At 42.9% G+C, this 27,121-nt stretch overlaps 1 protein-coding gene across 2 annotated transcripts in view; it reads left to right on the top strand.

Annotated features, from left to right (window-relative positions):
- C2H1orf185 (chromosome 2 C1orf185 homolog) overlaps positions 1-27,121 on the top strand; it is a 34,096-nt gene that overhangs the window by 5,882 nt on the left and 1,093 nt on the right. Inside the window, exons 1-4 of one of the 2 annotated variants that reach the window (XM_042271600.2) lie at positions 11,699-11,832; positions 14,157-14,262; positions 18,650-18,785; positions 22,907-22,943. In XM_042271600.2, coding sequence (XP_042127534.1) covers positions 11,829-11,832; positions 14,157-14,262; positions 18,650-18,785; positions 22,907-22,943 — 283 coding nt within the window. In that variant the 5' untranslated portion in view covers positions 11,699-11,828. Of the gene's footprint in view, positions 1-11,698; positions 11,833-14,156; positions 14,263-18,649; positions 18,786-22,906; positions 22,944-27,121 lie in introns of those variants that run through there. The other variant, XM_076564727.1, reaches the window with a different exon arrangement.

Raw genomic sequence — 27,121 nt, 5'->3', positions numbered from 1 at the left:
TGGAATGGAGTGAAAATACATTCCTCCTTCAAGCCCTTCCTCTCAAATATCTGTTACGGTGACTGTAGCCAGTTGACACACCTAGGTTTCTAGAGAAAGTTTCTGAGACATTATTTTCCCATTCCTAACGTAGAAGCACTGTGACGGTATGAACACTGGAGGTTTTTGTGTCTGTCTTGAGTGAAAAATGATGAAAGTGTCCACCTCTGTCCAAACTCCTTTCTGTTAGATTAACGACTCGGGACAGGGCTCCTTGAAGGAAGAGTTTGAGCAAGCAGCACTGGGAATCTCGCTGTAGGATTCATACAAGTCTTCGGTTTTTGGCATCATGCTGTGGAATATTCATAACTGCTTCCCCTTCACCACATTAAACTAACAGTTTCCACTACAAGTCCACTGCAGTTTCCTAGACACATCAAGGCGCAATCACTCGGTAGTGCCTTGTCTTTACCAACTCTCCTGCCCTAAGAAAGAAATAACTTCATTTTTTTCTAGTCCCTTTATGATTGTTTATTGGATATTAAAAAAAAAACAAACTTGTGAGCTGGCTAGTGAGATTGCTTATTGGATAAAAGCACTTGCCTCTGAGCCTGATGACTTAAATTTGATATCCAGGACCCTCCCAGTGGAAACAGAGGACAGACCCATACTTGTGCTAAAGCATGCATGGATACTCCACCCTACCCACCCCCACACAAATGTAATTTTAAGAAAGAATTAAATCAGACATCTCTTACAATGAAGGTTAATCTTCTATCAATAACACTCAATCTACCATGTAACCGTATTCACGGTTCTTCTCAGTAGTGGACATTTTTAGATTTTTTTTTTCAGTGCTAAAATGGTATTTGTCTGTCTTGATTTCGAATTATATTGCAAACTTAATTTGTTTGCTTTGTTTTTGCATGCACACACCCACTAGCTTCCTCATGATGCTTGAGGGAATGTTGTTTTTCCTTGAGCACAGCAAATAAGGATTGCAGTCTGGACACCATGGAGGACACTGAGCCCCCCCTCTGAAAACCTTTACCATATAGTGGGAAAGACCATCACAGTTGCAAAAACTCCTAATTTCCTCAAGGAAAGGGAGTGTAAAAGTAAACATTCTGATTGGGTGTGAGGTTTGGTGGATTTTCCCCTGAAGCTGAGCTCACTGAGCAAGCTGTGTGGTGAGCTTTAGACTGTGTATTTATTTAGGAGGGATTGGGTGGAAGCCAGCTGAAATTAAGGGAGAAGTGACCAGACAGCTTCTCATGCTGCCAGTGCCTTTCAGGTTCCAGTTCTGGTTTTATGTGACTTTGTGAGGAGATGTACTCAAGAGATAGGCTGATGGCGCCTTAGATAAACTGTGGAGATGAGGAGAGAAGAAGCTGAATTCACTCCAACTGCTAAAACTGGGGTAGCCTTGTTAGAGAAGGTAGCATTTGACCACAACCTTAAAAACAGGCATGTTTGCAAGAAGTACAACTGGGTGAAAAGCGCTTCAGAAGGATGCCATTTGGGAAATAGTAACCACACACTGCAAAGCTGAGGCAGTTGGCCAGAGCACTTCAAGTTCAAACTTAGCCTTGACTACATAGCCAGAGTCTAAAATATTGAAGTCACCCATTGCTGTGTTGGGGTTCATCTGTAACTTTATATTTAGTAGTTGTACAGTGCATACATGTTTAGAATTGTAATATCCTCTTGATGGATTGTTCCTTTAATTGGTGTGACCTTTATCTCTTCTAACTACTTTTGGCTTGAAGTCTATGTTGCTGTACAGTAGAAAAGCGATGTCTGCTTATTTCCTAGTTTCATTTGCTTGGAATACCTTTTTCCATCTCTTTGCAGATATAGGGATGGTTCAACATTTGCAAATCCGTAAAGGTAATGCATCACATGAATGGACTCAGGGGTAGAAATCATTCCATCATCTTAGTAGATGCAAGAAAGGCCTTTGACAAAATACACCATACCTTCGTCATGATAAAAGTCCTGAAGAGACCCAGAATATTGGGAAAATATCTCAACATAAGAAAGGCCATATACGGGCTGGAGAGATGGCTCAGAGGTTAAGAGCCCTGGCTGCTCTTCCAGAGGTCCTGAGTTCAATTCCCAGCAACCACAAGGTGGCTCACAGCCATCTGTAATGAGATCTGGTGCCCTCTTCTGACATGCAGGCAGAACACTGTGTACATAATAAAGAAATAAATCTTTTAAAAAAAAAATCTTTATAAGAAAGGCCATATACGACAAACCTGTAGACAACATCATGCTGAACATGACCATGTAGTTTGTATAACAACCAGTTATCAGTAATATCATGCCAGTGAAACTATGTACCAGGATTTTCTTCTTTGTTGTCCTCATGTACCTCTGTCACTGCAGAGACTTCCTTTGGGGATAAATCAACTGTTCTGCCACTTGCCCTCCACGTACAAAAATGCCTCCTATAGTACACAGCGGTAACCTTCCCTTTTCCTAAAGGTTTATAGATTTTTATCTTATGTGTGGGGGAGTTTTGCCTGCATGTACGTCTGGGTGCCATGTGCATGCATGGTATCCACAGAAGCTAGAAGAGGATTCCCTGGGACTGGAGTTACAGGCAGTCGTGAGCCACCATGTGAGTGATAGGAATGGAAGCCGGGTCCTCTGAGAGAGCAGCCAGTGCTCTTAACCACTGAGCCATGTCTCCAGCCCCAGCCTTGGTTTCTTGAAGCAGTGGTGAGCTACCTCCCTCTCTGCACTCCACTCTCTGAAGTTAAAGGGTGAGCTGAGCTGGAGAGCAATCAGAAGCGATGCGCTTTCAAGGAGTTCTAAGTTACATTCTTTTTGCTTTCTTTATTTTTTTTTATTTCTTGCCATCTCCCTTCTTAGACAGCATGTATACATTCATGTTACATAGATTTTCACCTCATCACTTTGAATGTGCTTACCAGTCATCACTTTTCTAATTCTGAGGGGGAAATAAAACGGTAGACCATGGCACTAACGTCACTCTCATTTTGCTAAATTCTCACCACTGAAGATTCTATTCCCCCATGGAAATACATGTTTTTAGTTAAAAAGATGTATTTGTTTTATTTTACGTGTATGAGTAGTTTTACTTATAGGTAAGTCTGTGTATCACGTGCCCACAGAGGCCAGCAGAGGAGGGTGCTGGTCCCCTGGAACTGGAGTTATAGACAGTTGTGAGCTGCTGTATTGGTGCTGGGAACTGAACACAGGTCCTCTGAAAGAGCACCAGGCAGTCTTAAGCACTGAGTCACCTCTCCAGCTTCTGCTTTAGAAATATCTTAATTGGTCTTTCTGTTTTTTAGCATTTTAACACTAAGAAGTATTATATTAACCATCATACTTATTAAGGTGATTACAGTAAAGCAACCAATCACAAATAGGTACCTTATTGTCTTTGAACTCTGAGTGTTTGAGAAATTTTAGTTTAAGCAATGAACCTTAATAAAGTATTTTCTTACTAACATCAAGGTCCGACTAGAAATAAATAGGAGTATATTGATAAACGCCAGCACTTGAGACGCTGAGGCAGAAAGATTGCAAGGCCACCTCAGCTGCAGAGCAAAACCCTGTCTTAGAAAAGCAAAAAGGATATTGAGGCGGGAGACAGGCTCTGTCAGACAGAGAGAAAAGAACACTGTGTGTGTGTGGAGGGGGGGATAGAATCTAGCAGAAGCTGAGCAGGTGGCAGGCTCCGGCAGACCCAGAGAAAGAGGAGACCCTGAGGCTAGGAAAAGCTACTCCTAGTGCCCACCCCCAAACTGCGGACCGCCTCCAGAAGTGGTCCTACTCTCCTGGTGAGTCTTTCCACTGAGTTTTTTTCAATTTGGTTTTCTTCAGTATTTCTATCTCTTTGTTGAATTGTAAATACTTTCTTATTTGGTTCAGCTGTTTGGATTCTCACAGAACGAATTCAGGAGTTTACTTGTGTGCTCTGGTTTCTTTGAATACATAACCATTCATTTGGATTTATTGTCAGGGATTTTGTTTATGTCATTCTCTTAGGAGCCATTACTGCTGGGCGGTTCATTTTTGGAAGAGATTTCTTTTCTCATGCTTCTTCTGTTTTTGTGTTGAGATTTGTGCATCTGGAGTTCGGTCATTGATGCAGTTTGGTTTTTATTTAGATCACCTTTCTTCTTTCAGCTGAAGTGTTTGCAGTGTTCAGGAGGGACTAGGCTGAAGTAGGATCATGATGTCGTTTTTTTCTTTTAGACTGGTCTGCAGTTCACCGGGGTCCATCCTTAGCATTCCCCTGCCTGTGTATTAGTTACTTTTCTATTGCTGTGATTAAAATAAAAAAAAAAAACCCACGGCCACAATAATTATAAAAGAAAAGTTTGTTTGCACTTATCATCCCAGAAGGCTTTAGAGTCCATAATGACAAAGACACCATGGCAGCAGGCGCCAGATACAGCAGCTGGATCTGGAAGCTAAGATCTGAGAGTTCACATCTCCAACCATGAGCACGAAACAGGGACAGCCAACTGGGCTTTGAAACTTCAAACCCCCCGTGTGGTCCTTTCCAAGTGATGTACTTCCTCCAGCAAGACCACGCTTCCGAAACTTCCCCCAGCAGCGCCACTGACTGGAGATCAAGTATTCAAACAGCAGAGCCCACGGGGGACATTCTCCATCAAACCACTACAGCCTACAATGGCAGTCAAGGGCTGGAGAGATGGCTCAGAGGTTAAGAGTACTGACTGTTCTTCCAGAGGTCCTGAGTTCAATTCCTAGCAACCACATGGTGGCTCACAACCATCTGTAATGAGATATGGCGCCCTCTTCTGGTCATACATGCTGTATACATAATAAATAAATAAATCTTTAAAAAAAAAAAAAAAGAGTAGGTCCATTATGAAAATACAACTACAAACCGTCAACTACAAGCCAATTACCCCCTAAGTGCCAATCATTTTATGGAGTAAAGGGCCACTGGTAACTGTGTTTTAATAAATTATTTACTGTGGGTATGACTAGAAAGGAAAACAAAAGAAAAAATAGAATAAGGCTAGTGATTAGTACTGGGTTGATAAATTAGAGGAAAGAGGGGAATTCTAGGACCAAAAAGAGGCAGAGAGCTGAGGAAATTTCTACTAATGGTAGACTGTAGAGGAGAAAGGTATGCATGCAGTCAGATAATGTAAAAGAGTCCCATCTCTCAGGAGGCTGAGACACAGAGACCTTTAGAACCATGGCCAATCTGTGTCCTGCAGGAGGGGAAATGACAAAGGGAGTGAGTAAGGAGGGAAGGACAGGTGATACAGGGCAAGAACAGAGCAGAACCAAACTGACTGCTGAGTCGGCACTGGGTATCAAATGAGGGAGGAACGGATGGGGGTGGGAATCTGGGTGGAGATATACGTATGATGTGGCCTGACAGTGGGGGTTCGGTCTGGAGTCTGTCAGTACATCTTCCTCAGCTCACAGAAGCCTGCCTCACTCCTTGTAGCTCTTCTGTGTTGGGTTCTCCCATCTGGGCCTTCCCTTGGCTGATTGGATTATAGATGCTGGTCGAGTCCATGGGTGATGACTTCACCAGCGGAGTCTCAGATTCTGGCCACACCTCTGTCATCCCTTCAAAGCTGGCCTCACCCCTGTGTGCCCTTTCCAATTATTTCCCACATACTGCTTAGAGTCTATGTAAAGTTCCCCCTGTATACTGGTTCCATCAAGTTTTTAGCTCGTGGAATGCTGCATGGTCCTGATCCAAGGTTTGTTTGCTTGTTTCCCCTGCAGTCTAGTCGTAGTCTGCTAGCTAGATTTGAGTGTACAGTCCCCGATACTCGCTCTGAACTTCCTGAGAGTGGTTTACGAAGGGTCTCAGGACACCAAGATGCCAGGCAGCGGGGCGTCTTTGTGAAGCAGCTTCAGGGGCCCAGTTGATGAGGAGAGTGGGGTTTTCCCCCAGCATTTTCTTCCACTAATGCTGTTGTTGTCCTGGGTATGGCTTTTATTTCTAACTCTTTAGAGTGTCTGCTACTCTGTAAGTAAAGATCGTCTGTTCTCTGGCTTCCAGTCTACAGCCAGATACATGAACTTCATCCCTAGTAAGGTTAGAAAAGAGTTAGAATACTTACAACATTGATGTTTAAACATTATTCAAACTAAAGATGCTAATGATTAAATAAGAACAGAGGATGGGGAAAGGAAAAGAGAAGCGGGGGGGGGGGGGGGCAGCAAGACGGCTCAGTAGGTAAAGGTTCTTGCGCCAAGCCTGCCAACCTTGGTTCCAAACCCAGGAACCATGTGGTAGAAGGCAAGGACTGACTTCCGCAAGCTGTCCCCTGACGTCCACACGTACACCACGGCATGTGTCTGAACCCTTCCCCTAGCCCTCGCAAATAAAATAAATGGATGTAGAGCTGGAGGATCGGTGCAGTGGTTAAGAGCACTTGTTCTTGCAGAGGACCCAAGGGTGATTCCCAACACCCACATGGCAGCTCATAACCTCTGTTACTTCAGTCCCGGGGCATTTAAAACCCTCTTCGGACCTTCTCTGGCACCTGATATGGACATGGTGCACATATATACACTCAGGCAAAACATTCACACATGTATAATAAATCTAAAAATAATTTTTAAATAAAACAAATGGATATCATAAAAAGATAAAGAGACGAGCATGTGGAACGATGGTAGAAATGAGGGGAAAAAAACAAATTTAGGCAGAAAGAAAATGCAAAAGTCATTATTTCTTCTTTGCTGAAGAGAAAGAGGGTGGAAATGTTTTGTCCCCTCCCCAGGCTTGTCCTTAAGCACTTTACTGGGGTGCTGGGCAGGTGTTTTCTCTCTGACGCCCAACTGGATTACAGCACTAAGGGATATTTGCAGGTCTTTACCTGCCCTGCCCTCCTGCAGGGTCATGCCACCATGCCAGTTTCTAGGCTGAATTCCTATGAGTGTTTTTCTGTGTGCAGACCTGCCAAAACAGGGCACAGAGCAGCCCCTCTCCACTGCTCCAACCAGCTGAGACTAAGGATCACATTACCCAGCCCCCTCCTGGATGCCCCCTCCTACCAGCCAGTGTGTGTTTGGCCCCAGAAATCCCAGAGCAGCAGCTGCTTTCCACCAAGTCTCTCTGGCCCTCTGAGAATGTAGAAAGGAGTAAGGCTGATCCATCTGCGCCAGAGGGTCAAGAGTAATCCTGAGTGCCCTGGCCTCAAGTGGGACACACAGCCATGATCTCTCCTTTTACCAGAATTTCAACAAAAGTTGCCCTGACGTAATCACCCCCAGATTCCCTCTTCAGAAAGACTCACATTTTCAACCCAAGTAGATCTGTGTGTGTGTGTGTGTGTGTGTGTGTGTGTGTGTGTGTGTGTGTGTAAATCACAGTACTAGTTGCATCCAGTGGTCACTCATTTAGCTGGAGGTCGGGGAGCTGTTGGTCTTCTGCTTTCCCTGAATGAAAACTATGAATGTAGGAGCTCCCCTAGAATGATCCCCTTCCACAGCGGTAGTGGGCCAGCTAGGAGATGCAGGGCTCCCTCTCCAGTGCTCGCTGTACGTGGTAGATGCTCCTTCCCGACCTGCATTTCTGCAGAGCTGTCAGCTGGTGCCCCACGGAGCCCAGGGAGGTTTGTCTTCCCCCCTACACTTCCCCACACCCCCACCATTTTACCGAGTGCTTCGAGGGCCTCTATTTCTGGATTTTACCTCTTTTCTGTCTGCTGTTTACTTCCTCCCTTCCTGGTCTTTCCATGCCATCCACACCTCACTGCAGTCATGTACCTGAGGTTTTATTTCAGATTTCTGGAGGCAAAGGAAAGTCCTGGGCATCTCTAATCTACCATCTTCTCTCCACCCCCCCCCAAGCCCCCCCTCTGCCCCGAGGCATTTCTTTAGAAAGAGAAATCTACTGTCATATTGATACACTTCCTAGAGGGTCACTTACTGCTTGTAATGTTTACTTATTGCGTAGTTAATATTTCAGATTTCATTTGCCCACACTGACTTCAAAGGGTCAGATAGCCATCAGTTTAAGACAAGGATCTGGCAAGGATACAAAGTCACTTATTTCTCAAAAGAACTCAGTATATTTTATATGGAACATGCACAGGTAATAAAGTGGGTGTTCTATTTTGAGAATTAAGAATGGCTGGGTTTTATCCTCACAGGATTAGTAACAAATATTTAATAGTTCTTTCAAGATTTAATTTTTTTAAAAAAAACTCATTAGCTCCAAGCATCTTTCCTGTAATTCTCCAAGGTAGATGTCAAGATGCAGAATCAGAATGCAGCTCAGTACATTTTCCACCAATATTTGACTGGCTTCTGGAGGGGGAAATGAGTCTCTAGAGGCGCTTCAATGAACGCTACATTTTCTTTTGACCAGAGGAATTTCTCTTTGTAGTTTTTGTTTATTACAGTTACTGTTTCGGTTATTGAATATGGAATATGTTGTCTTTGTCTGGACTTCCATTTTATGGCAAAGAGTTATTGTTTTGTCTTGGCATCTATTATGAAACTTGCTTGTACTGAAATGTAATGCCATGTCCAGATCGATGCCTTAGGATGAATTAGCTATACAGCTTATAATGGAAAACATAAATCTAAAGAAGGAAACTACTTACATTGTCCATTTGGAAAATGGAACATATTTTTTGTAACTAGAAATATTGATTTGGGCATAATAAATATTAAGCTCTTCTTTCGGGTTTATGATGGTAAAGCCTGAACATTGTCTTTAATACATATGATATTCTTTGCATGATTGTATGTGTGCATACATGTTCCTTTGTGTGCTTATGTGAGTACAGGTGTCTGTGCGAGTGCGTGTGCGTGTGCGTGTGCGTGTGCGTGTGCGTGTGTGTGTGTGTGTGTGTGTGTGTGTGTGTGTGTGTGCATGTGGAGGTCAGATGTTGATGTGGAGTGTCTTCCTCAATTACTGCCCACCTTAATTTCCAAGGTAGGGTCTCCCCCTAAACCTGGAGTTTGCTTGTTGGCAGACTACCTGGCCAGGAAGCTGCAGGGAGCGCCTGTCTCTGCCACCACAGTGCTGGAACTACAGGCGCATGCTGCTGAACTCTGCTTTTGACATGGAGACTGGACTCCAAACCCAGGTCTTTCTGCAGTAGGTGGTGAACACCTTACTCACTGGGCCATCTCCCGAGTCACCGATATTCCTTATGTCTGGAATATAGCCAAACTTAAAGAAGACATTTAAAAATACAGCAAGAAGTCAAAATGAATGATTGGCAGAATATTTTATAAAATAGGAAAATCTACATAATAGATATATTTAAAGTAAAACTTAACTCTCAGCCTCCTACAGGCCAAATGTAGAAGGAAATATGTCAACCACAGCTCCTCCTTCTCCTCCTCTCCCTTCTCCTTTGGAGACAGGGTCTCACCTGGAACTTACTACATAGACAAGGCTGGCCTTGAACTCACAGAGTTCTGACTAAGTCTGCCTCCCAAGTACTGGGACTAAAAGCCTGAACCATCATGTCCAGCCAACACATACTTCTTGATCAAAAATTTTTTTTTCCTCTTTCCTCATGAAGAACTCTATTGAGGAACAATTTGGTGAACTGTAAAAATGCATCCACAATAAAAATCTTAGTGTTGCCTGTAAATTCATGCAGAAGTTGTCCCAAGTTATTGAAGAATCATTTTAAGAGGGAAGGCTCAGATATCGCCTTGTGTAATATGAGGTAAGTTTTTACCCAGTCAATGTAACTATAAGGTTAATGGAATTGGGGGTCTGGAGAGATACGGGTGAGAGCACTTGCTGCTCTGGCAGGAGGACCTGGATTTGGTTCACAGCGCCCATACCCTGTGGCCCACCACCTGTAACTCCAGCTTCAGGGAAATCTGATACCCTCTTCTGGCTTGTTGGCACCTGTATACACGGTACACATGTGTAAATTCTGGTCCACACATATTCACATAATTTTTTAAAAAATATTTCTAACCAGGGCTGGAGAGATGGCTCAGAGGTTATGAGTACCAATTGCTCTTCCAGAGGTCCTGAGTTCAAAATTCCCAGCAACCACATGGTGGCTCACAACCATCTATAATGAGATCTGGCACCCTCTTCTGTGTACATAATAAATAAATAAATCTTAAAAAAATATTTCTAACCAGTTGTGATGGCAAACACCTTTAGTCCCAGCACTCTGGAGTCCAAGGCAAGTGAATCTCTGTGATTTCGAGACCAGCCTGGTCTCCATAGCAAGTTCCAGGCCAACTAGAGTTTCACAGTGAGACACTATCTCAAAAAGAAAAGAAAAGAATGATAGCATTTTCAGACATGAAAGGAGATGCATAATGTGAGAGCAGGAGATAAAAGTTCTGAAATGAGAAATAGTAAGTAGATGGTATTGAACACTATCAAAAAAGAGGAGGTTTAGACTCTCCACGGGGAATAGCAGAAGGAGCTCACTGAGTGCCTATGTAATTCATTTGAGTTCATTCACTTTAAAAACAGGCAAAGAGAGCCGGGCTGTGGTGGCACATGCCTTAATCCCAGCACTCGGGAGGCAGAGACAGGTGGATCTCTGTGAGTTTGAGGCCAGCCTGGGCTACCAAGTGAGTTCCAGGAAAAGCACAAAGCTACACAGAGAAACCCTGTCTCAAAAAAACAAAAACAAAAACAAAAACAAACAAACAAACAAAAAAAAAACAGGCAAAGAGGGCTGGAGAGATGGCTCAGTGGTTAAGAGCATCGACTGCTCTTCCAGAGAACCTGGGTTCAATTCCCAGTACCCACATGGCACCTCACAGCTGTCTGTAACTCCAAGATCTAACACCCTTACACAAACATACATGGAGGCAAAACACCAATGCAAATAAAAAATAAATTAATTAAAAAAAACCCACACACACAGGCAAAGAAAGCCAAGCAGTGATAGTGCACGACTTTAATCCCAGCATTCTGGAGGCAGAGGCAGGCACATCTTTGCGTTTGAGGTCAGCCTGGTCTATAAAGCAAGTTCCAGGATATCCAGGCTGTTACAGAGAAACTCTGTCTTGAAAAAAAAAAAGGAAGAAAACAAAACAAACAAACAAACAAACAAAAACAAGCAAAGCAGAAATCACAAGAGAAATGATAGTTTATCTTTAGAGCATCTCTCACATGAGCTATTAGACTATGGACTCTAGTTCTGTAATTCACTGAGAATAAAACTTTAATCTTTTTTTTCCCCTGTGAAATATACTTTTTATTTTTGTTTTTGTTTTTGATTTTTGGAGACAGGGTTTCTCTGTGTAACATCCCTGGTTGTACTGGAATACTCATTGTAGACCAGGCTGGCGCCAAATTTACAGAGACTCACCTGCCTCTGCCTCCTGAGTGATGGAATTAAAGGCCTGAGCCACCACAACCCGGCTTGACATCATATTTTCATTATACTCATTAAAATTTTTTCTCTGTCTCCTTGAGATTTCTTGTTGCCCATATGTTGTTTCAAAATGCATCGTTTCCAAGTTTTACCGGTTTTCAAGTGTTTCTTTCTATTCTATATTAGAGAATATAGAACACGCTCTTGCAAAGAATATGAGATCTTGTGAGGATGAATTTTCTATGATGTCAATCAGATCCAGTAGACTGATAGAGGGGCTATCAACCTGTGACTTCCACAGTTCCCTTGGGGATCACCTCTGTCCCCAACAGTTGGGAAGAAAGAGCTGCAGAAGGTTTTTATGACATCATTGCCCTCAGATTCCATTGGTCAGAACTCTGTTACATTGCTTCATCTGATGGTATGGGAAGCTGAGACAGTCTAGCGTTTTGCCCACAAAGAAGAAAATGTGTTTGGAGGAACAGCCAGCAATGGCTCTCTGTTCTCTGGAAGAACTTGTATAAGATAAGAAATGCTAGCATCATGGGTATACAAGTAGAAATTGTAACCTTTTGGGGACCACCAATTACTTTGGGGGAAATTTGTAACTGCTGCTTCAATGTAACGAATTTGTGTTCCCTTGGATTTTCTGTTACTTCTTTCTTTTTTATCCCCTTTCTTCTTATTTTGAGTAAAAGCTCATGATTTTATTGTCTTCCTAACAAAATCAGCTTAGAACCAAATTACTTTCTCTTAGCCTCGGGTTCACAACGCTCGCATCTCTTGCTCGCCAGTGCCCTCGTAGACCTGCAGTTGGGCTCAGCACACTCAGGCCTCAGCACAATCTTCCGTGGGGTTTTAACCTTTTTTTTTTGTGGAAAATAGTCTTAGTCTGTCCATCGTAGCCACTCGGCTTCCGGTCATAACGCCTTTCCCTGAGCAAACAAAGAATCCTCGCCCTTCTCGTGCTGTGTCTCTTTGTGGGGCCGGTGCTAGCCGCGTTTCAATCAGAAACTCCCGCAGGTCTTAGGAACGTTCACTGTTGGAGCGTGGTCAGCACAGGAGGTTCTTCACGTCTTGATTCACTTTTTAGAAATTTATTTTTTTAGGTATTCATTATTTTAATAATCTTTAAATTTATTAATGTTCATTATTGATAGCATTTTCTTATTCCCACTTCCGTTGTGTCTGTAATTGTGTTCTTCATTTTTAATATATTAATTTATGCTTCAAATTTTTCACTTGGCTATAAGATTAATATAAACTTGTTGATTTTGTCCCTCTTTCCCCGAGTCTCGGTTTTTTACTATTGCTGGGGATTACCCCCAGGAGCTTACTTACATTAAGGAAGTACTCTACCCCGGGAAGGAATGTGGTAATGTAGAAAAGTTTCTAGAAGCCTGTGCCCAGTAACAGCCATTGACATTTTTCCTTATGTAAATATTCTTTTTCCATCTTTTTTGTTTCAAAATTTAGAACATTCTATTTTTTACAATGTTTAAATAGTAGAGAAAAGTCAAAAGAATGAAATAGAAAAAAAGGACAGTAACAAAGACCCACAAAATCTCCTAAATGAACATTTTTGTCATATTAGCTGTGTATCATTTGAAGGATGGAACATTTAAAAGTCAGTTTGTATTTCTCTTGTTCATCCACAGATAATGGCCATCATAAATTTGATGTCTTGCTAAGTATTGAGTGCTGAGTTTGCTGAAGTCTCAATACACAATACACATTTCCCAAATGTTGGGCTACCTCAAATCACCCTGCTCTAAAGACTCTGCTACAGATTTCATTAACATGTGTGTGGACCTGAGTTGTGTGTGTTCTCATTGGTTGAATTGCTGAATTGTAGAGTGTACATCTATTCAGCTTAATAATGCAGCCAGTTTCCCAGAGCTTCTCCCAAATTGTATTCCCTCCGTCAGTGAATAAGACTTTCGGATTCCTGTTCCCTTGTCAACAGTTTAAATTTTGTCGTTTTCATTTTCCACATTATATATTGGGTGTAGCCTTCATAGCATTTTATTTGTGGTTTAATGTATACTACATTTATAATTAGTAAAGTTTTTACATGATTATTGGCCATTTCGCCATTTTCTCTCTTTTTTAAGTTTCTAGTGTTATCTTTATTTTCAGCACATTAAAACTATTTCCTTTTCATTTTTTATTTTAATTTATTCTTTGAGATCCCATCACTAAATAAATACATGTAAAATTTAAATTATTTATTTTATTTTATTGAGACAGGGTTTCTCTATATAACCCTAGCTGCCCTGGAACTCACTATGTAAACCAGACTGGCCTCGAACTCACAGAGATTGTCCTGTCTCTGCCTCCTGGGTTCTGGGGTTAAAGGCCTGTGCCACCATGCCCAGTCCTAAAAGAAATAAGATTTTTAAAGGTTTGTTTTTCTTTTCTCGCCTAGATGTGGATATGTGCAGGTGATACAGGTATCTTTGGAGGCAAGATGCATGGGACCCTTTGTAGCTAGAGTTACAGATGGTGGTGAGCTACCTGATGAGATGCTGGGAGATGTTTGCTAGCAAAGAAAATAGAAAAAATCAGAACACTGTGTCAATTGCTGTTCAGCTTTGGCTCAGTTACTTCTGTGCCATGGGCTCCGACTGTGCCATCTCTAAAGTGAGATCCCTGCACGCTTTCCCAATTCCATCCATGATGCATCCCATGCTGTTCCCTAACTCTGGGTCCTCCCATTTGTTTGGATTGTATAGGACTAGAATTCAGGCTCTCAGATTCCTTGGTCAGTCTTAATATAACATATTATATCATTGTAAATATCACCTCACTTATTTACCTAATGAACTGAGACATGTGCACGAAATGATCTTTTATCATTTATTTGTACAGGTTTTATTAATTACTTAATCTATTTTCTGGCTGCTGGTGCCGTTAGTCTGGGAATTGGTTTCTTTGCTTTGGCATCTGCTTTGTGGTTCCTGATTTGCAAACGAAGGTAAGGTTTATTAGAAAGTTTACCTGAAAACTCAATGAAGGACTCTTTCCACAACTATTAAATTTAAATCATTATGATGGAATTGATTCTACAGTCTGGGGTTTGGTTGGAGATCCTGTGGTTGGAAAAGACTGCATGCATTAAATAGCCTGATAGAAGGATTGGAGCAATATAACAGCAATCTTTGTGTGCTGAAAAAAATTTGAGGGATTAACAAGTCCTATTTTACTTACTGAAAGACTTGGTTCTGATTATAATCTAAAGCTAGAAATTAGGGGAGACCCTGCCAGTTTGGAGGTTAGCACATGACTGAAGGGCAAGATCCCCTTTTCTTTAGGAGCCAAGAGAACTGACAGAGTGCTCTGATGTGGTCTGAAAATGCTCTCCCTCCAGAAACACACAAAAGATTATTTGACACCTTCTTCTTTTCAACTCTAAAATTTTGTGTTTCTACTTATTTCATGAGCTCAGAATTTGCATTCTGGTATTTTAAAAATATAAATGGTAAGATCGTCTTCCCACATTTTCTCCTAGAGATCTTACCTCAGCAGCTGTCTCTGTACCATGCACAAGTCAGAAAGTATTCATTTGTTCATTGTTTCAACAAATATTTTGTTAATGCACAATAAAACATAAATAATAAAGGAAATATCTGTTAACTGTCTTCCATTGTTATTGGAATTCAGGACACAACTGTGAACAAGACAGAAAGTTTTTTGTTTCCTAGACGGGACAGGAGACAGATAAATGAGCAAACATAAAAGGTGTACCAGGGGGCCTGTACAAGGAGTTTGTGTTAAATCTGAGACTTGAGTTCAAATAATAAGATTTATTAAAAACACCTTGTGCAAATTTTCCTAAGGGCCAACAAGATGGCTTAGCACATAATAGCACATGTAGACTATGCTGGCTTCGAACTCACAGAGATCCACCTGCCTCCACCTCCCGAGTGCTGGGATTAAAGGTATGTGCCAACAATGCCCAGCACATGATTGCTTTTTAAGAGACTGCTGATAAAAATGAACATGCATTCTTAATAACTAGATATGACAGTTCTGGCTTGTATTTTCAAATGACGTTCCTCTGTAGAGCCTGGAACTGACTGGAGCAACGAGAGAGTAGGTGAGCAAATGAGCAGCCTAGCTTTCATCCATGAGAACTGAGGCTGTTTTGAACTAATACGACTAGAGGAGACAAAAGAAGGGTTTGGGCCTGAGATGTGTTTCCCAGGTGGAGTTGGGACTTGATAGAATGAGTGACGTGAGGAAGAAGAGTGAGGCGGCAGCGTGAAGGCTGACACCTGGGATTTTGTCTCAGGCAGCTGAGTGGGTCCTGCCATTTTCTGGGATGGGGAAATTATCATAAAGGGGATCGGTGGTGTGTGTGTGTGTGTGTGTGTGTGTGTGTGTGTGTGTGTGTGTGTGTGATAAACTAGGAGTTGTGTGTTCAACATGAGTTTAAAAGCCTATTTAAAGTCCGGAATGGGAATGCTGTGTTGCAATTGGGTGTGCTGGTAGAAACTGAGAAGCCACAATGGAAGATTAGGTATAGAGATTCCAAAGTCATAGAACTGGATGAGACCAACCAGGGAGTGGTTGATGAAAAAATGACTTATGGCAGCCGGGCCGTGGAGCACACCTTTAGACCAGTGCCCGGGAGACAGAGACAGGCAGATCTCTGCGAGTTTGAGGCCAACCTGGTCTACAGAGCGAGTTCCAAGACAGCCAGGGTGGTTACACAGAGAAACCCTGTCGTGAAATAGAAGGAAGGAAGGAAGGAAGGAAGGAAGGAAGGAAGGAAGGAAGGAAGGAAGGAAGGAAGGAAGGAAGGAAGATGACCTGTGGCTGTGCCCTTCACACTACCTGCATTTGGAAACTTAGCAGCTAATTAGAGAAAATCAGTATCTTAGAAGAACCCAGAGGGTGGATAGTCAAGGGAGTAGAAATTTAAAAATATTACAAGAAGGAGATGTGATCCAGTTATACTGAAATCCTGAAGCTGAGGATGATGAGGACAAAAAAGTGACTCTTTGATTTCGGGAGGTGGAGGTCACTGGTAACCTTAATGAAGTGTTAGTGCAATGATAGCTTCCAAAGTTGATCCTTGAGGACAATGAAATGTGAGAAAATTGAGAAAAGTATAGATGTCTCTTTCAAGAGGAGTGTGTGTGTGTGTGTGTGTGTGTGTGTGTGTGTGTGTGTGTGTATGTGTGTGTTTAGAAAACTAATACAGGGGACAGTAGCTGGAGGTGCACATAGAATTGTATCAGGTGCTTCTGTATCGCAGTGGCTGAAATACTTGACACAATAACTTAAGGGAAGAGCGGCTTATTTTGGCTCGTGGTTTCAGGAGATTCCAGCCTGCCACAGTGGGAAAGGCACGGATTCACAGATGCATTCAGAGATGCAGGAGTGTGTGGCATCTGTGGGCCAGAAAGTAGAAAGCTATCAAGCTCCACTTCCTAAGGGTCCCGCAGCCTCCCCCAAGCAGCGTCATCAAAGCATGAGTTTGTGGGTGACATTTCAGATGTGAGTCATCGTAACAAGAGTCAAAGAAGGGATGCTTTTCTTCTCAAAGCAGAAGACACCCCGACAGGTCTCTCTTGTTTCCCACCCTAACACACTTGAACTATCGCCAAGTTCAATTTTTCCCCCTTGTAAACGGCTCACATCCATTTCATTCCGTCAGCCGCTGCTGTACCCTTCGCATCTTCCTCATCCTCCACTGGGACAGCTGCACCGGGGTTCATAGCTGACCCTGCCTTCAATGTCAAGTTCATGTCTTCTCCACACTTCAGCCATATGTTTCCCACATGCAAATCTCATCAGATCGCTCGCCTCTTCTCTCCCATGCCCACTGTTTTTCAGAGGACTTCCCATTGGTTTGAGGAGAAACCCAAGTGGCCTGTCTTTTCAGGCCCCACGTGATCTGCCCCTTCACACTCCTCACTCTGTCTTCTATTTTCTGTCTTGTTTTTTGTGTTTCTCCTTCATGGTAGAACTCCGGCCCTCATAGCTTTGTGTTTGATATTTCATCTGCCTAGAATAACGTCTCTTCCACATCTCTCCCTTTCTACCAGATTTGACCTAACCGCTAGTCTTACTCTTTAGCAGCCTAGTTCAATCACCCTTTCCTCGGGAAACCCTTCACGACCACCCTAGCCAGGTTGATTCCCTTTGTACAAACTCACACACAGCACCTGGTAACTTCCCTCAAAGGCACTTCCCACAGCCATAATTCATCTTCTCGTAGTGTCTATCTTCCTTATTAGTACAGGCCCCCAGCACACTCTTAAATATTCAACATCCAACATTTCTGACATATAGGTTAAATGCTTGTTCAGTGGATTGAATTCAATGAGTGACTGGATCTTAATTGTTCATGTCTTATGAAGGAATCCAATGTGATGATCTCTAGAACTAACTTGGAAACTTCTAGTACCTCTGGAAAAATAGATGGCCCCATTATTATTGTTTGGGGGGAGTTAAAACTGAAGAACTTATGTCAACGGGTTGTTAACATCCATCTGACATGAAGATTTCCTCTTCATGTATATTTCATGGTTTTCACAAATGTAGAGTGACTTGCACATACAGTTACAGTATCAGCCAGAGTTTTGTCATTGCCCTAAAATTCCTCTGTGCTTCATCTATCCGCCCCTCCCCCTCCCTAAACCCTGGCGATCACTGGTCTTTCCAGGTCTCAGTAGTTCAGTCTTTTCCAGAGTGAGTTCATAGAGTTGCAACCAGATGTCAAATCATACAGAATGTAGCCTTCTCAGACTTTTTCTTAGACAGTGAGTCACTATGTCCAGCTCTTCTCTGTGTCTTTTTGTGGCTTGATGACTCCTTTCTTTGTATCACTGAATAGTGTTCATTCTCTGGCATCATTTTTTAAAATACTGTTAGTAGTCCGGGTTATCAAGAGAAACAGAACTGATATAATGAATATATATGTGTATATGTATATTATATATTATATACCATATAATAATGTGTATATATTGTATATATTGTTTATATGTACATATATATGGTTTTATACACATACATTATATATGTGTATATGTATGTGTGTATATGTATGTGTGTGTATGTGTGTATGTGTGTGTGTGTGTGTGTGTGTGTGTGTGTGTGTGTGTGTGTGGTTTATTAGAATGTCTCACAGGTTAGAGTCTGACTAGTCCAACAATGGTTGTCTCTCAAAGGAAAGTCTAAGAACCCAGTAGCTGCTCAGTCCACGAGGCTGGATGGCTGCTTTTAAAGGTCTGCAACATTCTGACTTCAAACTCCTGTGTAAAAGTGTTAGAGATGATTATCTCAATTGGCATATATAATCATATAATCTGATTCCTGTTTAATAATATTTTCTGTACAATGTTTTCCAGGGAAATATTTCAAGGTTCCCAAGTTAAATTAGCTGATGAAAAGCTGAAGCAAAGACCATCCAAACCGAAGATTAAATCTCATTCTCAGTGTGTTTTCATTTCCCGAAACTTTCATGCTGGCCAACCTCAACCACAGGTAGCGTCATGTTTTAAGACAGACTCCTTGGAGATCCCTAGACCATGTTACCAGCATTTTGTCTTTCCATTAGAAGGCTAATAGACCCACTATTATTATGTTTTAGTTTAAGATACAAAAGCATGGAGCTAAAATTTAAGTTATCCAAACCAAAGGTTCATACAATAGGAAAACTGGTTTTCTTTTATATTCTGGAGGGTGATAAAGTTTTTAAAAGAACAGAAAAATTAAATGAAAATATATTCTATCTCCAGTTGCTTTTATATACCTTTCAGCAAAAAACAAACAAACAAAACCCTATACTCTCCATACTAGGCTTAGAAGAGGGACAAAGATAATGGCCTGTTGGGGGGGGTGCATGCAAAAACATTCTTGGGACTAGAAGAAAAAAAGAAATTTGGAGATAAGAAATGCTCAGATAACCAGATAGCCCGACCAAACCACTTAAGTGTAATTTAATTCAATTTGGTAAAGATCTACTAATCCATATCATATTATATTTGAAGATCTTGCCCCTCCCCTGCTGGGGAGATTAAGATATTGCCCCTACTTTCAAGATGCTTGTGTGGTACTGATGAGAAAAGCAGGACCACAATTAACAATGTTCTGTGTCAAAACAGCATCAGAAGGACAAAGTAGAGCATGGCAAGGTAAAAATGGAAAGCTATGACAGAGCCGAGCTAAACAAAGGAATTGATGGGCTGACGGCACTCAGATAAAGACTGATGACAGATAAGATGGCAGGCCTTGGTTACACAGCCTTCGCCTTGAATTCAAGTTGAACTTAGCAACCACGTGTCTAGTAACCATCTGGCAACACTGTTTTGCCATGGAGCCTACACAGACAAAAAGAAGTGATCCCAGACCTAGATAGACTACAGTCAAGATAGAAGAAAAAGGAACTATCAGCTCAGTTTGTCCTTTCACCCACAGAAGGACATCCTGGTTGCTTCAAAGTTTGGGCCATTATGAGCGAAGGTGCTACAAACACTTTTGTGGAGGCTTTTGTATGGGCATGACTTTTCAACTCACTTGGGAAGATACCAGAGAGAATTGTTATTAATCATATTGTATGTGTGGTTTTATGAGAAACTGTCTATGTTGCATCCCCACTGGCCAGGAAGGAGAACCATTCTTTCACCATGCATCCACATCAACACTGGCTGCTCTCAGTGTTTTTAGCATTCACCATTAGAAGAGAAGCAGAGTAACTGCTCACAGTCGTCACAGTTCTCCATGCACGTATGATGTTGAATATGTGTCTAGGGCTGGGGCCGGTTAAACTGTGGATCTGAGCTCTGTTGACCGTGATTTATGCTGGTGCTGAGGAGTCAGTACTGTACGAATGTCTGATGTCAGCCAGGGCCATCTGCACGTCAGTAGTGTTCCTTCTCTGGGTACCACAGGCATCTGCTGGACACACTTAGCCTTTTCAGTCTGTGAGCTGGACAGAGTCTCCCACCATCCCAAGAGTTCCCAATTCATACCCTCTAGATGGTGAAGGTTCCAGTTGAGTGGTTTCTTTCTGCCTGTTTCACCAGAGGTAGGGGAAGCATCCATAGCACTGAGCTCCATACAGGCAAACCCGTGTTCATCTTCTCAAAATCCACTTAGCAGGGCTGGAGAGATGGCTGGGTGCACATGGCATTATTGCAGAGGATCAGAGATCCAATGCCTTCTTCTGGCCCCTGTGAGTACTGCACACATACAGAGAGGCACACATACACAAAATTGTAAATTAAAATAAATCTTGACTTTTAATTGTCTGTGTGCAGGCACATGTGTGCGTGGTCTTAGCCGGAGGGTTCAAATCCTCCGGAGCTGGAGTTACAGGTGGTTGTTGAGTCACTTGACTTGGGAACCTGGGTCCTCTAGAAAAGCGCTAGCTGGAGTTTCAAGGTGCACAGACTCGACAGTAGTTAACCTCACGCAGACAGGTGACTCCAGAAGTTGATTTGCCTGCTGACTTCCAAGTTATATTGATAATATCTGCCCCCAGGGACCACTGGCGGAGCTAACAGACGCCTGCCCTTTGGGGCTTCTCAGTGTGTGCCTTCCACACCCTACAGTGGCCTCCTACAGCCGTCTCTCAGGCTGGGGCTGTGACAGATTGAATTCAGGCCGCTGACATAATTAGCTTCTGTTCTCAGGACCCAAGGGTAGTTCGGTTTTAAACAGTATGTCCCCTCTAAAGATGACACTCAGCCTCAGCCCTTTGAGTCAGGGAAATCCCTTCCCACTGCTGACCCATCCCACAAGAGAAGTCACTGGTTTTGAGGTTTGCGAGAGCTGTGAATGTAGCCTGTGAGCAGGAATGCCAGTGGCCTCTCGCCAGGACCCCCTGGATGACCTGCTGGAAGAAGCTTCTGCTTCCCCTCCCTCTGCTGGGAGCCTGGAGGTGGAGCTGTGTTGGGCTTGGCCTTCGGGTTGATGCCTCCCCCTCCTGGTTCTCCACACTTCACCGCTGGCCCAGCACCTCTTGTGGTGAAGCTCTTCCCTCGCTTCTGTTCTTTGGCATACTCTCTGTGCTTACACATCACAGTTCTTCCTCACTTGATCACACTGAAGCAGCGTCTAGTCCTCCGTCAAACCCAGAATCTCTCCAAAGTGGTTTCTTGAGATGGGGTTTACCCCTGATTTAGATGCGATGAACATTGTTGAAACCACAACAAAAGAATTCAGAATATTACATAAATGTAGATGACAGAATAGCAACAAGGTAAAGTTCTCCATGCTACAGAAAAAGATTTAATGAAAAGAGGAGTCATCTATGGTGACCAACCCATGTTGGGGGTGGGGGTAGGTGTGCATGCATGAGCATGTGTATGTTCAATCCTGACCTGCAGTGCTAGTGCCTTGTGCATGCTAGGCAAGCGTTCCACCACTAGCGCCACCCCAGCCCCTTCATTATCTTACTCTAAGAAATTTGGAGCCAGTAAGATGTCTCAGTGGGTAAAGGTGCTTGCAACCCTGTCTGATGACCTCAGTTCTGTCCCCAGGATACACACAGTGCAAGGAGAGAATCAAGTCCAAAAAGGGGTCTTCTGACCTCTACGTGTGTGCAATTGCACGGAAGCAAGCACGTGAGTGCACACACACACACACACACACAAATATAATAAGAATAAAAAAGTCTCCATAGCCATCCAAGCCTTTAGCAGCCACTACCCAGATCAGTCAGAAGTAGTCCACACCAAGGCAAGATCCATGTTCCTCTCTGTATAAGACAACATAATATATATATATATATATATATATATATATATATATATATATATATTTCAATTTTTATTTCCCAGTAAGTGGTTTGGCATATCTTTTCATATCTTTAAATCTCTTATATTTTCTAATTGGATTATTTTCTTAACATTGAAATTAAGAGTTCTTCATATATTGTGGAGCCGGGAGGTGGTGGTGAACCTGTGTAGCCCTGGCTGTCCTGGAACTCTCTCTGTAGACCAGACTGGCCTCCAACTCAGAGATCCTCCTGCTTCTGCCTCCCATGTGCTGGGATTAAAGGCAAGAGCCACCGCCACCACCACCCTGCTTAATTTCTGTTTTTATTTCTTGGGTCATACTGTTAATAAAATGTTCCAAAAGTCAGACTAACAATAGAGCTCAAGGATTATATTTGCTTTCTCTTTGAAAAGCTTTATTTTCAGAATACTTTTGTTTTGCACATAACAGCTTCATTGAGATGCAGTTCAGTTGCTCCCAACATTTAGAGGTGGCCCGTCTCCCGGATGGTCATGAGCTCAAAGACTGGTCCTCGAAGGACAGCACTGAGGTGGCAGGAGCCTTAGGAGGTAGAGCTCCTGCAGGCGCCTCACTCACGTGAGTGGACGATGCAGTCTCTCAGAGTGGACCAGGTGTCACAGGGGTGGAAAAGGAATACTGTGCAGTGTATGCTCTTAGCCGACAAGCCATCTCTCCAGATTTTCAAATAACTGGTTTTCTTTTCTGTTAAAATATTTTGGGAGAAAAAAGAACATATTGTAGAAAAAACATTTCTATCAAAAATTCGTAATATTGCATCTCTTACTAATATAAATATATAAATATATTATAGAAGCTATACAAATTTGCTTTGTTTTTAAAAAATGCAAATGACTTTTTTGTAGGCGGAGAAAAGAGAAAGGGAAACAACACAAATAAAAGGTACTTTTTATTTTCAAGAAATTGTTAGAAGTATTTGTGTAGCAAATATTTTCTTAAATCTTAAAGAATCAAGAGGCTATCCTAAATCTTATTTATGTTCCATGAAAATTCAAAAGAAATATCAATCTACTAGTATGTGAATTGGCATATTTTTTTAAGAAAAGAAAATGTAGTAACCTGTCTTAAAATGTGAAAAAAAATTTTTCTTATTTGAATTCAAAGGCATAATGGTGACCATGCAGTAAAGCCGAGGGTTGAAATGAGTCAGGGTATGGGACAAAAACTTTGGGTATTTAGATGTTTATGCCATGTCTTTATATCTCAAAACTTGTCCTATGTAATTTTAGGAACGAATATAGAATATATTTTAAACAATTTTGAATTTAATGTGAAAAAAATATGTTAAAAGATTAACATGTAAAGTCTTATAAAATGTATTTTAGGAATTTTGTGATATTTTCTAAAACTTAACTTTTGGGTTTTGGGGGGTTTTACTTGTTTTTTTTTTTTTTTAATGTTGTTTTTCATTTTTGGCTTTGTTTGTTTTGTTTGGGGACAGAATCTCACTACTTACCACTAGCCGGCCTGGAGCAATGGTCTCTAACTCTGATCTGCCTTGGCCTCCCAAGGGCAGGGATCGCACCAACACTCCCAGCCACACACATTTTAAAGTGTCCACTGTGGAGTCTAATAGGAAAAGCACGCAACTTACTATCTAGGTTGACATCCACCTTGTGTCTAATTGATGGTGGGTGGTTTCTCTGTGTCACGGTTTGCTCGTTTGTGAAGTGGCACCAACAATAACTCCCTGAAGAATTGTTCAGATAATAGTAAGATCTGGGATGAAAAGATGCTTTGTAGACCACAAAGCTCTGTAGAAATACCTACTGGGGCTGGAGAAATGGCTCAGCAGTTAAGAGAATCAGCTACTCTTTTAGAGGACCAGGGTTTGATTCCCATCACCTACATGGCAGCTCACAACCTTCCATAACTCCAGCCCCAAGAGATCTGCCACCCTCTTCTGACCTCCAAGAACACCAAGACTCACACACACAAAACAAAATAAATATTTCTTTTTTTAATTCAAAGCTGGTCTTGGTAGCACATTCCTTTAATCCTAGGACTCAGGAGGCAGAGGCAGGAGGATCTCTATCAGTTCAAGGCCAGCCTGATATACAGTGTGTTCTGGGACAGCCACACCTATGTAGAGAGACTCTGTCTCAAGATACATACATACATACATACATACATACATACATACATACATACATACATAAACAAGCAAATAAACAAATAAGGACAGGAAGGAAGGAAAGAAAGATGGAAGGAAGAAGGAAAGTTTAAAAAGAAGCAATGCCTCCATGCATGGATTCTTACCACTCACTGTGGACCAAATGGCTTTTTTTATTTATAATCCCACTCATTGATATAAAAAAATGCAATATTCAACTATAAATCATTAAGGAAAAAATTAAGCTTAAAAAAAATTATGGTGCTGCCACCTGGAGCCATGGAGATGTCTGGGCACAGGCCACTGCCTAGGGCCATGTCTGGGTCCATGGATCTGGGGAGGTCAGGATCTGGGGTGGTGTCCATGGCTCCAGTTGACACCAAGGCCTCTGCAGATGCCCGGGGTCTGGCCAGCAACCTGGGACCATGTTGATGCCCGAGGGCCATGGGGCTGCTGGGCCGTGGTGGCATCTGAGTCAGAGCTGCTGCTCAGGGCCATGTCTGGGTCCATGGTCCTGCTGCAACTGGGGTCTGTAGTGATGTCCACGGACTGTGTTAGCATGGAGGTCATTGGAACCATGCTGTGCTGAGCCATCCCTGCCCTTCACTGGCCCTGGGGTGGCTGGCCCTGACCCTTGCTGGACTGCAGCAGGTAAGCTGTCCCTACCCCTCAGGGGACAGCTTGCCCCTGTATTCGGGAAAGATGGCCCCACCCCTCACTATGGGTGTGCACCTCACCTGGGAAGCACACTAGAGTTGACCCTGTGGTCGGGGACACAGGTGAGCCGACCCTGAGGGCATGAGATTAGGAGAGCTGACCCCGCCCCCTCCCCCAATCTCCCATGTGGTAGCATGGGTGAGAGAAAGACGCCCTCCCCACCCACCTATTACCTCCTGTGGCAAGTGAGAGAGGTGACCCTGGGGTCACAAGAGTAGGAGAGCTAGCTCTGACTCTCACCGGGTTGCAGAGAAAGCAGCCTCTGATTTCTGCCTGGGCAGCACACTAGAGCTGACCCTGTTGTCGGGGTCACAGGTGAGCCAGCCCCGAGAGCAGGAGAGCTGACCCCAGGCCCCTCCATGTTCCCTACAGCAATCGGGGTAGAGGGTCCTGCACCTTGCCTGGACAAAACAGTAGAGCCGGCTCTGGTGATGTGAATGTGGGGGACCCAGATGTGAGGACCCCAGAACAGGAGAACTCCCCCGCCCCTCCTTGCTGTAGGCTGCATTGGGTGAGCTAGCCAAGGTGACGCTGAAGAAAGAGCTTATCCAGGTAGTGATGATGATGAGGAAAAGCTAGCGAGCAGACCAACCCAGCTACCACCCAGACCCGGAACCAGGACTACGAGCTGGCCCACCCCAACATCCACCAGATCTATGAACTGTTAAGACAAACCTACAGATACAAAAAATAGCAGGATCTCCATGACACAGGACCACAACAGAATATCCAAGAGGAAGCCCAGGGAGAGCCCATGACCGGTGGTGTAGCAGAAACCAGAGGCCTCGAGCCAGACCAATGACTAGTGGTAATGAACACTTGCCAGTAAAGACGAACAGACTAAAGGGTGAACTGTGTCTCAAGAGACCACACCACAGCTTCCACGACAAGATTCTTCTTTTTTGTTTGTTTGTTTGTTTTTGTTTTTATTTTTGTTCTGTTTCTTTGTATTGCTTGGATTTTGTTTTTCCTTTAAATTTGGTTTTGTTGGGGGGTGGGCATTGCAAGAGGGCGGATGCAAGGGGACAGGGAGGTAAGTGGGATCGAAATACATGATGTGAAATCCACAAAGAATAAAAGTTAAAAAAAAAAACAAAAAAGATTAAGGCAGGCTTGATGGTGCATGCCTTTAACCCGAGCACCTTGGGAGGAAGAGAAAAGATGATCTCTCTGAGTTAGGCCAGCATGGTCTACATAGTTAAAGGCCAGTACGCCACTCAAAACTACATAGAGAAACCCTATCTGAAAAAAAAAAAATTTAATGGTGGGGGTGGGAGGGTGTAAGTGAGTTTAGTCACCCATGGAGTCCAGAAGAAGGTGTCAGATCTCCTAGAGCTGGAGTTACAGGTGGATGTAAGCCACGTGACTAGAGTGCTGGGAAACTAACTTAAGTCCTCCCCAAGAGCAATGTGTGTTCTTAACCACTGAGCTATTTCTCCAGGCCCGGGACACCGCTTAAAAAAACAATTATAATTACATTTCTCCTTTCCCTTTCCTCTCTGCAAATTCTCCCATGGATCTCTCCCCAATTTCCTTCAAATCCATGACCTCCTCTTTTTTCATTGTTATTGTCTGCAAATATTTATATGGCTATCCATATATGTTCCTAAGCACAACCTGTTCAGTCCCTGGAGCATTACTTGTGTTTCCAGGACTGACCATCTGATATTGGACAACCAACTGGTGTGCTCTTCCCGGGGAAGAGCATCTCTCCTGCACCCAGCTTCCCTCTGCTTCCTATAGTTCTTCGTGTAGGGTTGAGGCCTTGGGGGCTGTTCCCATCCACTTTGACATGCCCATAGGTGACATCCGTGTTCAGCTCATGCTTGGGCCATCATGTTGGTGAGACTTCATGGGTGCAGCTTCAGACACACTGTCACGGCAAACCCCCAGATCCTCTGGGTTTTGTCGTTTTTCCACTCCCTTTTCCACAGTGTTCCCTGAGCCTTAGGTCTTGGAGTGTTTTATAGACGTATCCATTGGGACTGTGCTCGACAATGCTGAGTTTTGATTGGTTGTGGTTTTCTATAGTGGTACCAGAATTTTTTTTGTCTGGTTTTGGTTTTGGTTTTTGGTTTTTGGTTTTTGGTTTTTCGTGACAGAGTTTCTCTGTATAACAGCTCTGGCTGTCCTGGAACTCACTCTGTAGACCAGGCTGACCTCAGACTTGAAGATCCACCTCCGCTGACTCCCAAGTACTGGGATTAAAGGTGTGTGCTACCACCTCCTG

The sequence above is a fragment of the Peromyscus maniculatus genome, chromosome 2, assembly GCF_049852395.1.
Source record: "Peromyscus maniculatus bairdii isolate BWxNUB_F1_BW_parent chromosome 2, HU_Pman_BW_mat_3.1, whole genome shotgun sequence".
Taxonomy (NCBI): domain Eukaryota; kingdom Metazoa; phylum Chordata; class Mammalia; order Rodentia; family Cricetidae; genus Peromyscus; species Peromyscus maniculatus.
This window is presented reverse-complemented; position numbering and strand designations above follow the sequence as displayed.